Raw genomic sequence first — 15,356 nt, forward strand, 5'->3', positions numbered from 1 at the left:
GAGACACAACGCACCACTCTAGCAAGAGGGGCAAATTGAAGCTGCGGTTGAATGCGTTGCACTCTGTGACTTTACCTCAAACAGAAACTCCTCTTCAGTCTGCCGGAGAGCCAGGCGAGTAGGAGTTAACGACGTAGGCTGCAGTGTTTTCATTGGCCTTGCAGACATAAACAAGAGCCGTACTTGTGCGTGACCCCTGGGCCTGACCCCCAGAGATAGACGCTTCTCTAATGGGTGTCTCTTTCAGCAGGCGGCCAGGCCAGGGGAACAGAAGAGCCATTGTTCAGGGCCAGGGAAAGCCGATGCTCTCCCCATTAAAGTGCTGAGCATAGAGAGGAGGGGACCGTAGGAGCCATGAAGGCGAGGTAAACAGCAAAGGAGACAGAGGACATCTTTGGCACACAGGGTTTAAATTAGGGATAATATCTTTTTTTTTTTTTAAGCAATCTCCTCTGCAGAGATGACAGCCGGGTCTCTAGTCACATGATTCTTATATGTTTTGACAGTTGTATAAATAGTACTGTTAATTAGCTCCTATTAAGGCTTGCAATTCCTACACTTAAAACAAGACAGGATTGAGAGGGGATTGAGAGGGGAGCACTGAACAGTTGTGTACTCTAAACCAACCGTGACTGGGGCAGGAGCTGTTGTTCTGTTTCAACCACATCCTCTGACACACTCTGTCATTGTGTGCATGTGTTTGTGTCGGGGGAGGGGGGGGGGGGGGGGGCACAGACAAGGGAGGTTTTTTTTTGCAGCGAGTGGCCAAACAGGTGAATCGGGTGACGGCGCAGCGTGAAACCGTACCTGGCATGCATGACAATAGAAGTGCCACGCGTCAGCCCCGAGGGAGGTGACTGTAAGCCGTCTGGTACGGTGAATAAAAGAGCAACACTGTGATTTTAAGCACGCTGTAACATAAGCACGTCTATATTAGATTTAAGAAGCGATTTAGAATAAAGTGTCATCCATAGAAATGAAAACAATACACTGTACCTTCTTTAAAACTCTGTGAGGAGAATGCACTTTTGCTCACCACACAAAGCAGAAATACACACTCAACTTTCACGATTGTATCTGTCGAGAGTAATCAATCACTCCCGTGCCTCGAGGGCATCCATCCTGCAGTGTAACTAATCTGCAGGAGACACAGTCGACAGTGCAATGCACTGCAGTGCGAGCTACTCATTTGCTCTTTACAGAGGCTCAGTCAGTTGTCATGCAACACTTGATTGTATGTGCGTAGAGTGCAGACAGCGGTTATTAGAACGGGTTGGAGGCCCCAGTGCTCCCACTAATTTAATGACCTAACAGCAGGAGGGATGTGATGGGCATGGTCTCTGTCAAACGCCTGGCCTGCTTCAAACACCTGGCTAGCCTCAAGACACTCAGCTAATCCATCAGCGGCTTACTTTCACAATATAACTCCTTAAACTAAAAGCTTGGGCTCAAGAGAGAAGGGAGCAGCAGAATTCAGTTCCAGTTAAGAGAAAAACTGTTTATAACTCATCTGATTTTGCTGTTGTACTTTAGCCATCAATTTTCTGCTTTTCTTACACATTAAGTGAAGTTTTTTTTCCCTTAAGAGCATTAGTAGCATGGTGTTATTTGTTCCCTGTAAAGACATAAACTTAATGCAACTTGACACCTTCAATAAAATTTTATTGAAAAAAAGTACCAATAAACAACAAGAAATCCAGAAAAAAGATTTGTAGAGCAAAGCTCCATATGTACAGCATATTGCACTACAGAACAAATTGTCTTTACTTCCATATTATATCAACAACCAAAAAAATATATATATAAACACAAAAATGAGTGCACAGTAGAGTCTCGAAAACACACAGTCAATGTTGACAAAAATGCTACATTTTCGCTGGGTCTCATTTTCTTGGTTTACAGAGAGTGTGTGATAATCAAGACTTCGTTGAAACTGAGCAGTTAAAGGCATATTCCAGGGTTGTTAGAAATACATGTACACGTTTATCTGTTCTTTAAAGACGGGCCAATATTCCATATGAACCAAGGTAACCAGAACCATGAATTATTTTGGTTTGCTTGGTTTTGTTTTTTACACCACAGTGAGTTGTGCAAGGAATGTTGCAAGTTCATTTTTTTATATTAAAAAATGCCCTTGATCTCATGGACTTCAAGAAGGATCCTGCTCGTATTAAAATTATTTTACAAGCAATGAACTGTCCTTATAAAAGCACACCCTTTGTCTTAAGAAAATACATTTTAAAAAAGTTAAGAAAGACCACGAAGAAGAAATATTATCGTTAAAAAAAACAAATTTAAAATCAAAACCTTCCTCGAAAACTTCAAATTGATATAAAGTGGACTACAAAAATTCAAGACACTGACGGTTTCCATAAAATACATGTCCCACTCTAGGGATTCTCCACACTCACATTTAATAACGAGTGCAGCTTGGGAACCTCATTCTAACAAAATGATACAGGGCACCACGGTGGCTGGTTTCCCTTTCAAATAAATCAAACAGGCCGTCAATCCGAGCCTACTTGTTGAATGCACAGGTATACATCTGACACATGGCAAGATTAGCCCAAGAGAACAATCCAGAGTATAGAATAGACATTAACACACAACAGATAAGGGACCCATGGGATCTACAGAAACAAAGTACTTTCCAGTGCATGTTGATTACAACACAATGATTTAAGAATTGAACACACAAACAAACTCCTAGTGACTTAATATGAAGTCAACCTTTTTACGCGTGTTTTGAAGCATCTCTAATGTCATGTGTATCATTAGCAATGGGTGGGATGGGTAATGACTCATTAGTTACAAAGGAAAGGTCATATCCTGTTGAAACTGCTGCTTTTCTAAACCACATTTTGTGAATGTACCCATGATGATGACTGGGGAATCGGGTGGTGGAAGACAATGAAAAAGGTCTGAATTGGTTCGGGCCCTTCCCTGGACAATCACAACCTTATAAGAGAAATACTCCGCCCAAAATCCAACGCCCATCCCCTAGGCTTGAAAGGTGAGGTTTGTAGTTTTCTTCTGCTCATGGTGAATTCATGTTGGTTTCAATGTATTCCAATGGTACACTTTGGACACGTGGATGAATATACTGCTTGCTCGACACAATATTATCCTCCTCACAGCTCTGACAGAAGCAGTGAATGATGGAACTTGCTCTGCGGAAACATTTCCACCATTGAAATGCATCGAACCAACGTGAATTCTTACTGACCATCGCCGCTGTTCTTCATAAAAAGCCAAACTACAAACGTCTTAGAGCCTAAAGGAGATGAGCAATACTAAAGAAAGTAGAATTTGAGTCGAGCGTCACATAAAGCAATGTCAGGTTAAAAGGAAGGCCAACCTGCCCGGCACAACTGAAGTCCAAAAGAAAAAAGAAAAAACAAGGAGTAATTACACACACGGGTGTATACAGTAGAAATGGGCAAATATACATAAATAAGAAGGGGACAAAAAATAAGTTACAAAGAAAAATGAACCGATGATGAATAATAGCCAAGTAATAAAGGAGTAGCACAAAGAGGAAGTCAAGAGCCAATGGTGAGACGGGGCGCTACAGGGACTGGCTCAGCGTTCAGGATCCGCAGGAAACTCTAACCACCACCACATTCAGTGCACCTCGCACGCCCTACTACTACACGCTCAGTAGCCCCCGTCACCACCACAGCCAGCCTCGGTCTCCTCAGTCAAACTGTACCTTTATGTGTTTGTGCCGAGACAATTGTCCGGGAGGATTTATTTTCGTGATCTGAAATGAAAATGAAATCGACTTGACAATACCTCGACCGGTACCGTCATAAATAAAAGGGTGAAAACGCTGCTTCTTCTTCGAACCATGAAACAGATTCTCAAGGTTACCAGCAGCCCACAAAGTCTGTCCCTGAGAAATCTTTCAGAGAATGAGAGGAAACCCTAATTATGCAGTGATAAACTTGACACGTCGTAAGGAGCAAGTCATTACAGACCCCTGATATGTACTGCTCCTTGGGTCCACAAGTTGGCTTGGGTTCAGCAATGGAACATATAACAAACAGCATCCTCAACAGTGTCTTTAAGCATATTCATATTTCAACAATAATTACAGTCTTTCTCATTTCATGTCTTTTTTTGTTAGCTGAGTGGTTATATGTACTAAAAATGTCCCCAAATCTGGATCTGAGCACCAAAGATCACCCAACAGAATACAAAATGATGTAAAACCCGATAAAAGTAGCCTGAGACGATCTGTTTCACAGATTGATTATGCAGTATTGTTTGGTGTTCAGAAAAACACACGGTGAAAAGAAACAATAAACCAGGCTAGAGACCTTTTTGCGTTGTGGCTCTATTGTGACTCTAGTGTGTAGCCTGGAACATTCTAGTATCCAATCCAAATGCCAGACTGCAGTGAGTCAGGCCTCAACATTGATTACTCGTCTTGGACATGAGAGTGAATACGTCTGAAATGGTGCGGCGAGAAAAACAAGCCGTAAGTGAAAACCTTCATACAAAGACAGAGGTTAGCGCGGTAACAATCTGAGCTCTTGAAGGGTGTACGGCTAGTGCAAAAACAGTGGATCCACAGCTCCACTTCAAGGGCATGGAGGTCTGAAAACAATCACATGAAAAGAACACACGGAAAACTAAAGAGCGATAACTTGAGTGTGGGAACAACGGAGGAATGAGTCTTCTCACTGAAATTCTGAATAAAATCTTCCCGGTGGACTTGGACGAATTGTTTAGTTGCTATTCAGGTAAAGAACACTTAAATCTGCTCCGTATAACAAACAATGCGTTTTACTTTAATGTTGTAATTTAGTGCACAGGTGCTCAACCTCTACAAACACATGCAAAAGTCAGCACCGCCTCACGTTAATCTCAATATCTTTTCATGGATCCTTTAAAGTTTCTTTCCCAGGCCTTCTTCAGTGTGCTCCATCCCAGACAACGTCCAGCCACCCAGGAGAGTAATAAGGAAGTTATAGGCATGAGATCCACTGGCATACCTTATAATGTAGTAATAATATTGATAGTAATATAATATACAATAAGGGAGTTGCATAATCAGTAACTTGAAATAATCAGTAACGGTAGTAATAAGTCAATAAAAATGATCTCTTCATGTGTTTGGGTTTAGCCTAAAAGATTTGTATTTCAAGTGTCCACTGTTGACGAAGCACTTTCTGCTGTCATTCAAAATAATACTTATTAAGCCCAATTAATTATGATCCCAATAACTGCTTGTGAGCTGTTTTTACGTTTGCTGGCGGTCACCAGGCACGTTTGACCCGTCACTGATTTTCAGCGCTGCAAACTCCACCCGGATACTTCCTGAGTCATCACATTGTTCTGACATGCAGCACGCGACTGAAGAAAGGCTTGCCTTTAAAACATCTGTGCATATTTAAAAAAAAAAAAAAAAAAAAGAAGATATCTAGATTACAAGTTAAGGTGAGCAGACTTTTTCATGTGCAAGAAACTTTGTTCCCAATATTTTGAATGATACCGAGGGATCGTGTTCAAACGTAATACCACACCGAAGAAGATGGAGGAGTGAGGAAACAACAAAAACAGAAAGCAAAATCAAGAAATTAAGAAAAGATAAATGTTCCATTGAGGTGAGGTGCAAAATGCTTTGTTCTGAGAAGTTGCCTCTTTGGAAAATAGTAAATCAACTTGTCTGGTCACCTGGGAAACGTCAGAAAATTAAACCTCACACCACATGTCCTTTCATTTCCTAACCGCCTCCTCTCGCCTCATCTCAAAATTGCTCAATACTCATTCGGCAGAAGACATTGAATAAGGCATTCCCGGGGTCTGTGGAGGTCACTAAAGATGGATACATGTTGAAGTGCAAAAAATTTGAACAAGAACAATGTTACTGTACAAAACTACTACACCACACGTATACCAAAATATGAACATTTTCCTGTCGAGGAATCTCGGGAGCGTCATGGCGATCTTCTTGGAAAGAAAAAAAACTCACGAGCTTGTATAAAAGTTGGTTGTCTCCGTCCCGCGGTGACCTTTTTGTCTCCTTTCTTTTCTCCCCCAAAACAGACCCGTGTTAGATTTGACAGTGCCATTAGGAGTCCAGTTCATCAGAGAGACGGGGGAGACCCCCCCTCACCTCCGTCCTGCTCCACCTCCTCCAGCAATGAAGCCCCTGTCAAACAGAAGGCTGAGCAGAGCTGCGGCCAGGCGCCACCACATCCGCCCCTGGTTCCTTTGGTTTCGATGGTACTGAAGCAACAAATGAAGACAAATCGTACAAGTTAGTGCGCTCTACTGAAAAAAAATAAACGACACAAGACTTTACTAGAAATAGTCACTTTAAGGTTTTTTTGTCAGTGTGAGCTTTAGTCTGTGTTGCCTGTGATGTGTGATGATTGACACTGAACACAGTGAAAGGGGTCGACTGAGACGAGGGTAAGACTAAACTAAACACCGGAACAACGCTGATATTTTCACGACAGTCTGCTTCTGTCGCCAACAATACTTATTAGAGAGGCCTCCCTTTGTGTTTGGGATCCCCGCACAACCCGGGCTTCCCAGCAGACATTCCGAGCCGTAAACACATCCATCATACGGTCGCACTTTTTCCTAATCTTCCTGGCGGAGATCAGCAGCCAGTGGTTAAGGAGGAGACTCTCTCGAGTTTGCGAGCCAATTGGATTGTGTGCGATTAGGGGGGGGTAATGCTATCTCTTGCCATTGAGAAGCTGAGATAAGATAATTGCACCGAATGGGATTAGGGAGCTTGTGATGAGAGGCAGGGAGCTCTCTGGGAAACACGTATCTGCACGAGAGAGGTACAGTAGACCAACGGCTCATCTGCAGACGAAAGGCAGACTCCGCACCGCCTGATAATGCTGCAGCTATTTTCAGACCACGCAAGCTGTAAACTGAGGGAAACTTGAGATTATACTTTTTCATGACAATGCACAAAAGTGTGCAACCTTTTTTTTTTTTACAAAAGACGAAATATCTAAAAGGTATTTTCGATATTGACATGGCTGTTAAGGCGGTGTCCACACATTGACCTCATTAGCAGCCAAGAACTGCCATTGTGATACGTCTTTACTCTTATCAATTCGTGGCGAACATTGCAGGGTGTTGCGTAAGCTTTGCCAGCTTCCAACCAGCATGTGTGCACGATACTCACTACTACTCGCTACTTGTTCAAAAGAGAAAAAAAGGGAGTTCTTGATGAAACCAGTTCTCTGTTTTATGACACATCTAAATCTTGCCTGGGGATATTTTTACAAGGACATAATGATCGCTTAATGTCTGCTTCATATACACACTATTTACATGCAGCACAGGGCGGACGGGCTGGCAGCCAGCATGGCTCGAAAAGTCAAAACTAAATTACACGAGAGACTACAGTCAGTTACAACTCCGGGATCAAAGACGAGGACGGCACAGTGACTGTATGTTTATTGTCAATACGTGCAACGATAAATGGAGACATTAGAGAGTAAAAGTAAAAGTTGTGAAATGAGTCAGCTGATGGATTTATCCTGCTACAAAGCTTGAGTATTTACCTTAAGCTACAAGAGAAGCCATTACTCTTTTTAAACAGAAACAGAATGTTCCTGTGACTTCTTGCCCTCTCTTCTACCAAGCTGAGAGAGATGCCCAGACAAACGGAAGAAAAGAAAGAGAGAGCGAGAGAAAGAGAAAGAGGTGTGCACAGGCCTGTCGCAACTTAGTCGTGAGTCACGCCACCAACTGTCAAAATGAGAATCGTGCTCTAAATTTGGCCGGCGATAGTGGCGGAGTCCAGCCAGATGCTCGGTGTCGTCACTCTGACACTAGCCTGATGTGCTTTATCGGTGTCCCATGTGGGCTGTCTGTCAAGCCAGCTGCTCAGAAGCTTCTGCCTTATCTGCTGAGCAAACAGCCCGGACTCTGGATTAGTCACATCAGGGAGGAGACAAGGAGCCACGGAAAAATACAAAGAGCAGTGGTATGGGATAATGGAGGGTGGCACAAATGGACATCACTGTGAACAAACATCATCACAGCACAGCGAAGGAAAAGTAAATATCCAAAGCTAGCTTCGTATGTTTTCATTTCCAGTGCAACTCCACTCCTCCCCCCTCCTCCCTCCTCCTCCCCTCTACAAGTGCTGAAAGGAGAGAGTGCTGTGTCCTCACCAGAAAAGTGAGGAGATAAAGCCACAAACACTGCGTGCGAGCACACACACACACACACACACTCACACACAGACACACACACGCGCACGCATAGGCGATATTCAACCCAGCTTTCAACACCTCCTATCGAAAGCACAGGGAGTCGTCTCTCTTAAAAAAACATGGGGATGAAACCTAACTCTGCTCCTTGCCCCGTGCAGACTGGAGCAGTCTTCCTGCCATTGTGATTGTCGTTATTGCCTTGTCTCAAATGGCGGGCCGGCTAATGTCAGCCATTCTCCGGGGACCCCGGCGTCCCCTCCAGCCCTCTCTCTGGCTGAGGAGCAATTTATCTGTCAGCATCCACCAGCACTCCTTCGCTACCTAATCCCTCATTTCGCCAGGGGCCACTCAAAGCCACATTGCTCCCAAATCCATCAAGAGGACGGCAGTCAAAGGCACTTGGCTGGCTCAGGGACAAGTGTCTGCACTGAATAACTGCAATCCCCGACTGACAGCAGCAGACAGGAACGAGCCCTGACAAAACAGTGACACAATTATGGAGTGAGAGTTTTTGTACTGACCGCCAGACCGTGTGATAGCGAGAAGTGAGAGACGGCAAAATTCTGAAAAACAAGTATGGGGTGTGTTCATGCATGAACATGTACACACGCAGGGCACGAAACATCTAATTGCACAACCAGAGCCAGAAATAGCAATTATAGGCTGCAGTAGAATAACATATGCAAAACCACACATCAGTGTTTGGGTTGTAAAAACATCCCTGAGCAACAGCCAGCCACACCGGCTCTGAGCACCTATCACCGGCAGGAGCGCTTAGTGCTCCACCTTAGGTGTAAACAATAGTCACGCGAAAATATTCTCATTATTTGTTATTGCCTGTCATAATACCGGTGTTTCTTTGTCCCGTCTCTTTGAGCTTCAAGATGTGACTTCACACGGCCGGTCTCACTCTGACTGTCCTCTCTACCGTTTACTCAACCAGTTCAAAAACAGCACAAGCCACTTCCTCATCCCCTGACCCAGGCCTGCCACCAATGTGCGTCAGTAGATCCCAGCCGCGCACACACACACACACACACACACACACACACACACACACACACACACACACACACACACACACACACACACACACACACACACACACACACACACACATCGCAGCAACCCTGACTGTCTGGTTGTCTGTTTGCGTTTGTCAGTCTCACAATACATGAGTCATGCTGAGCTGCAGGGCTATATAAATAACTTGATAAGTGCATGAGAAAATCTGAAATTGTCTTGCGCTTCAGAGTATGAAGTAAAGAAAACATAATTATATAATGTTCAGGTCAGGGAGGGTCCCATTTCCCCCGAAAGGGAGCTTTTAAGACAACTGAAGATGGTTGTTAGTTGATCATTTGCGGTTCATTTCCTTTGCTCATATACATGCTTATGCCATCATTATGGAGCCTACCCCCCCCCCCCCCTCTCTATGACGGCGTAGACCTCTTATTTGGGTGTCTCCTGTGGCCGCCTCTTGCCGAGGGAAGGGGCTGACTGGTGACTCCCTGGAACCACAGCTGTCCCCCTGGGGGCTCTCGCGCTGAGCTTCGGGTTACAACATGTTTACCTTCTCCCGCCACTTCTGCTTTTTCCTGGACGCAGCGGCATGTGTGGATGCGTGTGTGTCTGAATGTGAACGTGTCAGTAGGTACGTGTGTTGGACTGTTGTGCAACTAAAAAAACTCTGCAGAAAATCTCCAGAGGGTTTGTGTATATTTTTTTGATGTTGCAGCCAATTGAAACATCAGTGTGTCACGGGTGTACAACACTCTCTCGTAGAAAGCAACTCAATGCAGCACACAAACTCAGTGGACAGTGTCACCCTGACCACAATGCAATGTGTTGTTTGGGGCCAGGCATCCTCCATGCCACTTGCCTCCACAGCACACGGAGGAAACAGGAGAAAGGGGAGAAAGAGAGCGAGAGAGAGAGAGAGAAATAACAGGAAGAGGAGGCAGGGGGGGAGCCTGGGGTTGGAGAGGTGGGGGAAGGGCTGTCCTTGTTCAGCAATGTTTCTGGCTTGAGGGTAGGGGGGGGGTGAACCGCTGGGCTCTGTAACTTCTGCATGTGCGCAGTCTCTTCAAAACAAACACAATAAAAGAGAGCAAACTTTTGTCCCACCATAAATCTTGATCAGATCATCAGGGGATCCACATGTATTTAAAAACAACAACCTGTGTGAACGTTGTCGTTAATGTGTGGACGGTTTTAGTCCATGTAAGACTGATATAATGAGCCACAATCAGTACAAAACGTTACATTAAGTTTCAGTTGACAGGTCCACACTAAACAGATCACATTTAAAGTTGGCAGACGAAGTCCAAAGTTATTGTAACAATAAAGGAAAGTCTCTGCTTGTTCATATAAAGTGTTTAGCTTCTTAAGTGGCTTATTTGACAAATTTAATTTCCTCCTGCATAAGAAATAAGGTGTGACATGTTTCACTATTTATTTACTACTACTTGTTAGAACGAAAGGACTGTCAGAGTCTGATTTGTATAATGGTGTTTCCTTCTGGCTTTGCTGCATTTCATTTTGCCGGCACAGCTCGAGTATCCTATCTAGGTGCTATCCAAATAACAGGCAACGGTTAGTTTGCCTGGTGGCAGTCACAGGTAGCAATCTATGAAACAAATGTGAAAAAGTCTCACTCTAAAAACACTTCTACTTTAGGATTGTCTGCACGCAACACTTCATGAATGGCACTAAGAGGATATTAGTGGCCAGTTGCACTTGTTTACTGCCATCGAACTTCAGGCCCGTCTTTGAGTTTGTATAGTCAGCAGGATGCACATTTCCTCCTCACCAGTTGTAGGTGTTGCCGGTGAAACTGGTCTCCTATCAGCTGGAGTTTCTGGCCAATGCATGCCTCCACACTGCGGGCCACAGGTTGTTGCTGCTGCGGCAGCTGCTCCATCCCGTTTTGCTCCCCTTCACTTTCGTGTCGCCTCGCTTCCTGATCCCCAACAAGCTCAAAGTTTGCCGGGAAGTGCAATCGAAAACCTGCGTTGCCTGTTGAGTGGCAAGGCTGAGACTCGTTATTTTGTCATAAATATGTGAACACAGCAATGACACCTGACAGGGTGTTGTTTTTGTACTGAGGTTATGTCTATGCCAAAAATGCGACAGGTACAAAGTATTGTTGAACCTGTCTTTGACCAATCAGATCGCTTGGCTTTAACCACAACTTTCCCAGCTGTTTGTTTTTTTTGTAATCAAACACTGTGAGTCATTTAAGTGTTTCATAAGTCACTCACACACACACACACACACACGCAACAAACTCACATGACTCAGTTTTTAGGTCAGTCGGTTGTTATGGCGAAACTTCGGAATGATTACTTGTATATGGCTGCCAATGTAACGTCACTGTCACTGATAATCACTTCTCTGTGCAGTCGCTGCTCACGCAGGTAAGCACTCCTGTCACGTCCCGTCAGTCGCACTGCCAGCCTGGCGCCTTTTGAATAGCAAAGCAGCTGGGTACACTCCATACACGCCATAAAAGCCACTGTGATCGCGACTATCAGGCGCCAGTGCAGCAACATTGTTACCCGCTTCTCACAGTGAGTCTCACATTATAGTTTCGTGCTCCAGTTTTATAACACTGGTTATCACGCACAGGGCAATGTTCCCTTTTTTTTTTGTTTTTCGCTTTTTGAAACACGGTACGTCGTCGGCCTCACCGTAGAAGAGTGGTCTGGGCTCCTCTGCGACTCCACAGGGCAGCATGCCGTTGTTGGGTGCCAGGGCAGGGCCGGGTGTCTGCGTGCCCCGGTCTTCACACTTTATCTCCCTGAATGCGGTGCGCCAGCAATTGGGGTCCGGCTCAAACACATCGTCCTCCTCATCCTCCATGCGAGGGCGCTATAAGATGAGCGGCCTTAAAAAAAGCGGCGGGGCAGAGACAAGAGAGATTACAGCTACAGCTGAGTGAACAACATTTGTATATGAATCAAAGGCATCCCATTCACTAATGATGGGAGTAAGATGTTCTGCATTTGTCCTAATGAGAATGATCTCAGACACATTCATCATGCGTTCATTCCTCCTAAGCATTCCTTGTTATTACAGACAACCTGGTGTGTAATGAGCGCCTTCAAATCAATAAAGCCACATTGGACATGGACGAGTAGGGGAAGAGGGAAAGAAAATCCGATCTGCCGTCACTTGTGGCAAAGAGCTCGGTGCTTATTTAGACAAATGGCTCTGTTCATCTGAGTGATGAAACCGCACAATCCACTGCGGTTAGGAGGGTCGTTTGAGCCACATCTACATAACTGGGAGTCAGGCTGACAAAGTCAAATGAGGTAGAATCTCTCTTGTCTGTGCTTAGCAGCCCTTTGGACAGGAGCTTCTTAAATAACTACCATGATTTCTTGCTTATAGTAATGATATCAGGTACTTTTTACAGCAAACAATTGCAGATATCAGTGCTCAGTGCGTATATATATATATATATATAACTTTAATTTACACAATGTGTACATTTGATGACAGGAATCATTTTTAAAAGCATGATTATGAGTATTTAAAGCAACTCTACCGCAGTGTGGCGAGAATCCCAAGGAGCACTTGGGAAATCTCTCCAGTGACAACGATGCTCTGCACTCAACCTTGAATCTTACAGCGGGTCAAAGAGTTATCAAAATACGGGTGAAATTCAAGTTGCCTCAACAGTCACAATGGAGTTGTAATACAGGGTTAGACTACTACCACACTTCCAAATTAGGGTCCACAGCAAAACGGTAATGACAGTCTTTGAGGCAAATCCTAAACCACTCTCCCTCCCCTGGTCTGTCAGCCTGCCAGCCCCCCGGGAAGGAGTTCTCATTTCTTCACCCAACATAAGCAGATTGGCCCGTCTCTAAGCATGCCCTGGACCTCACGATGTCTACTGTGTGCGTTCACAATAAACCCTGTGTGTAAAACCGCTTAATGCTTTGTTTCGACAAAAAACACAGGGTAAGAACACGGAAGGCTCAGGGAAAGAAAAGAAAAAAACTCCGAGGTTCAACTTTCCAGCTTTCTGTGGCGCTCTACTGTCCACTGAGTGTTTGTGTCAGACAGTGGCTCCCCCTGCTGCAGACCGAACAACCGGACAAAAGGACGGGGGGGGGGGGGGGGGGGGCAGCTCTGTTATTGACAGTTTCCATCCACTGCTATCAAAAGACTTGCGTCGCACCATTTCTACTCTCTGGAACATTTTGCACGACAATAACGAGTTGGCTCCTTTAAAGCGTGCCGGTATCTCGCGACAATAAACCAAAAAAAAAAGAAGTAAAGCATAAACATATGAATGATGTCGAAAAATATAATTTTGTTGTGCGAAAATACATTTGCAGTGATTTAAAAGGAAGTAAAAACGATTGATACGAACACATTTGCAGTGGTGTAAAATGAATTGGAAATTGAAAATAAATGTCTCGTTTACACGTCTAAAATATGTAATTACATGTTCACGCGCGTAACTGATATTCATCTACGGAGAGAACGGCTGTCACTACATGTCTATACACACTGAAACACGACAGAGACACAAACCTGCAGTCTGAAGTCCATTCCCCGACTAAGCTCTGTAAACCGGGAAAGCCGGTATAATTCAAATCTCCGTTGTGTGAACGAATGTCAGAGTAACACCGAAACCTTCTTTCAGTTGGATTCCTCTGACATTTCTACACAATAATGTACACCTAAACTCTCGAAACACATCTGTTGCGGCTCTTTCAACGTCAACAGCGACACGTTGTTTGTTGCTTCTTCCTAAGGACGCGGATGTTCCTTAATGTTGACGCTCGTGCCGACTGGCTGGTGTAACGTGTACACTGCAGGAGAGGACGTTTCGACATGTTTTGAGGCGCTTACCACGGAGATGGGCTTCGTTGTAAAGGCTGACTTGTACTCGGAGAAAAAAAAAAAGGACACCGGTGCATCAATATCCTGGCATGCAAGCGGGTTTAGTCCGTATCACCTCCACGACAACTTCCATTCTGTGAGGAAAAGTGCAGCGAGCCGATTTCATTTCGCCGACGTCAGCTCCAAACTGACTCCGCCGCCGGGGCGTGGTGCTGAAAGTTGGTAAATAAGCCCTCCTTCAAAACGCGAGTGTGGTCTGTTGTCCAACTATATACGTCTTAGCCGAGGAGGAGCGTGCCCCTTTAAGGGTGATTTACGACGCTGTAGCCAATCGTGGAGTTTGTTTTTGTCCCGCCTTCTCCAGCGCGTATTCAGACACGTGGACGGGAAATTCCCCGTAGCACGAGACCGCTTTCACGCTACTACCGCGCTCATCTGTTCAGTGAAGTGCTTACATGCGCATAGTCAATAAGAATAAACTACAAAAGGAACACTTAAGGGTCCGATTTCTTCCATCGATCTATCCATCTATATATCAATCTATAAATCCATATCTGACTGTTGCAACTTGATGAATATGTTGTCGGTCTGTTAACTGACAGTCGATTTTCCTACTGTATTACCACATTGCCCAAGTTCCATTTCATTTCAAATTTCAGATTTAACTGTCAGCTTTTAAGTTTTTGAATACCCGTAGTATATGTTCTGGTTAAATCAAACTGTTCACTGAGAAACGACTGTGACCTTTTGTTCATTACAAGTGGAAATTACCTAGATCCTATGGAAGTGGCCTAGATCTTGATCAGTATAATTAGGCACCTGTAGAAGACAACACATGTGTGTGTAAGTTGTTTGTGTCACAAAAAACGAACATATTTTTGGCAAAGATCAGCATGGCACCATAAGTTGGGTCTTAAAACAGCCATCACAAGATACTTTATGTTAACCAGCCGATATAACAACAAACATTCCAGATATATGAACAATCCTGCAGGTGCTGGTGATCTTCCCCCCTCCCCCCTCAGGGCTATTACTGATCAATAAACCTCCGGACAGCTGTAGCTGACCCTCAGCATTCTCTCACAGAGCATCTCCCTGCCCCCACCTCCCATTCCTCGCTCCCTGTCCCTCAGCTGTGATCATCCCACCACTGGGCTGCGTGAGAAGTCACGGGTCTCTGCCTCCTCTGTCCTGCCTGAATCGGATAGACCTTTAGGTTCAGACTTTGTCCCACCTGCGGCCTCTCCAAAGAGGTGGGGGTTCACTGTGGAAGAGGGGATTGTTTTTTCTCGCTCA

General features: G+C 44.6%; 1 protein-coding gene across 1 annotated transcript; it reads right to left on the bottom strand.

The window, feature by feature from the left end:
• Nucleotides 1-1,645: 1,645 nt before the first annotated feature.
• On the bottom strand, nucleotides 1,646-14,194 carry bmf1 (BCL2 modifying factor 1). The gene is made up of 4 exons (XM_079286344.1): nucleotides 14,070-14,194; nucleotides 11,891-12,087; nucleotides 11,011-11,216; nucleotides 1,646-6,237 (listed from the first exon to the last, which is right to left on the bottom strand). Exons 2-4 carry the CDS (start codon nucleotides 12,060-12,062, stop codon nucleotides 6,121-6,123), a joined length of 495 nt encoding a protein of 164 aa, XP_079142470.1. The 5' UTR covers nucleotides 12,063-12,087; nucleotides 14,070-14,194; the 3' UTR covers nucleotides 1,646-6,120.
• Between the last annotated feature and the right edge of the window lie 1,162 nt (nucleotides 14,195-15,356).

This window comes from Melanostigma gelatinosum (genome assembly GCF_949748355.1).
Source record: "Melanostigma gelatinosum genome assembly, chromosome: 16".
Classification (NCBI taxonomy): Eukaryota; Metazoa; Chordata; class Actinopteri; order Perciformes; family Zoarcidae; genus Melanostigma; species Melanostigma gelatinosum.

Excerpts from the sequence above, each read along its gene's own strand:
- bmf1 (XM_079286344.1), bottom strand. The coding sequence starts at position 12,062 with ATGGAGGATGAGGAGGACGATGTGTTTGAGCCGGACCCCAATTGCTGG. Across the intron at positions 11,217-11,890 it reads GCCCAGACCACTCTTCTACG|GCAACGCAGGTTTTCGATTG; the intron begins GTGAGGCCGACG and ends GCCACTCAACAG. Across the intron at positions 6,238-11,010 it reads ACCGGCAACACCTACAACTG|TACCATCGAAACCAAAGGAA; the intron begins GTGAGGAGGAAA and ends TTGTTGCTTCAG.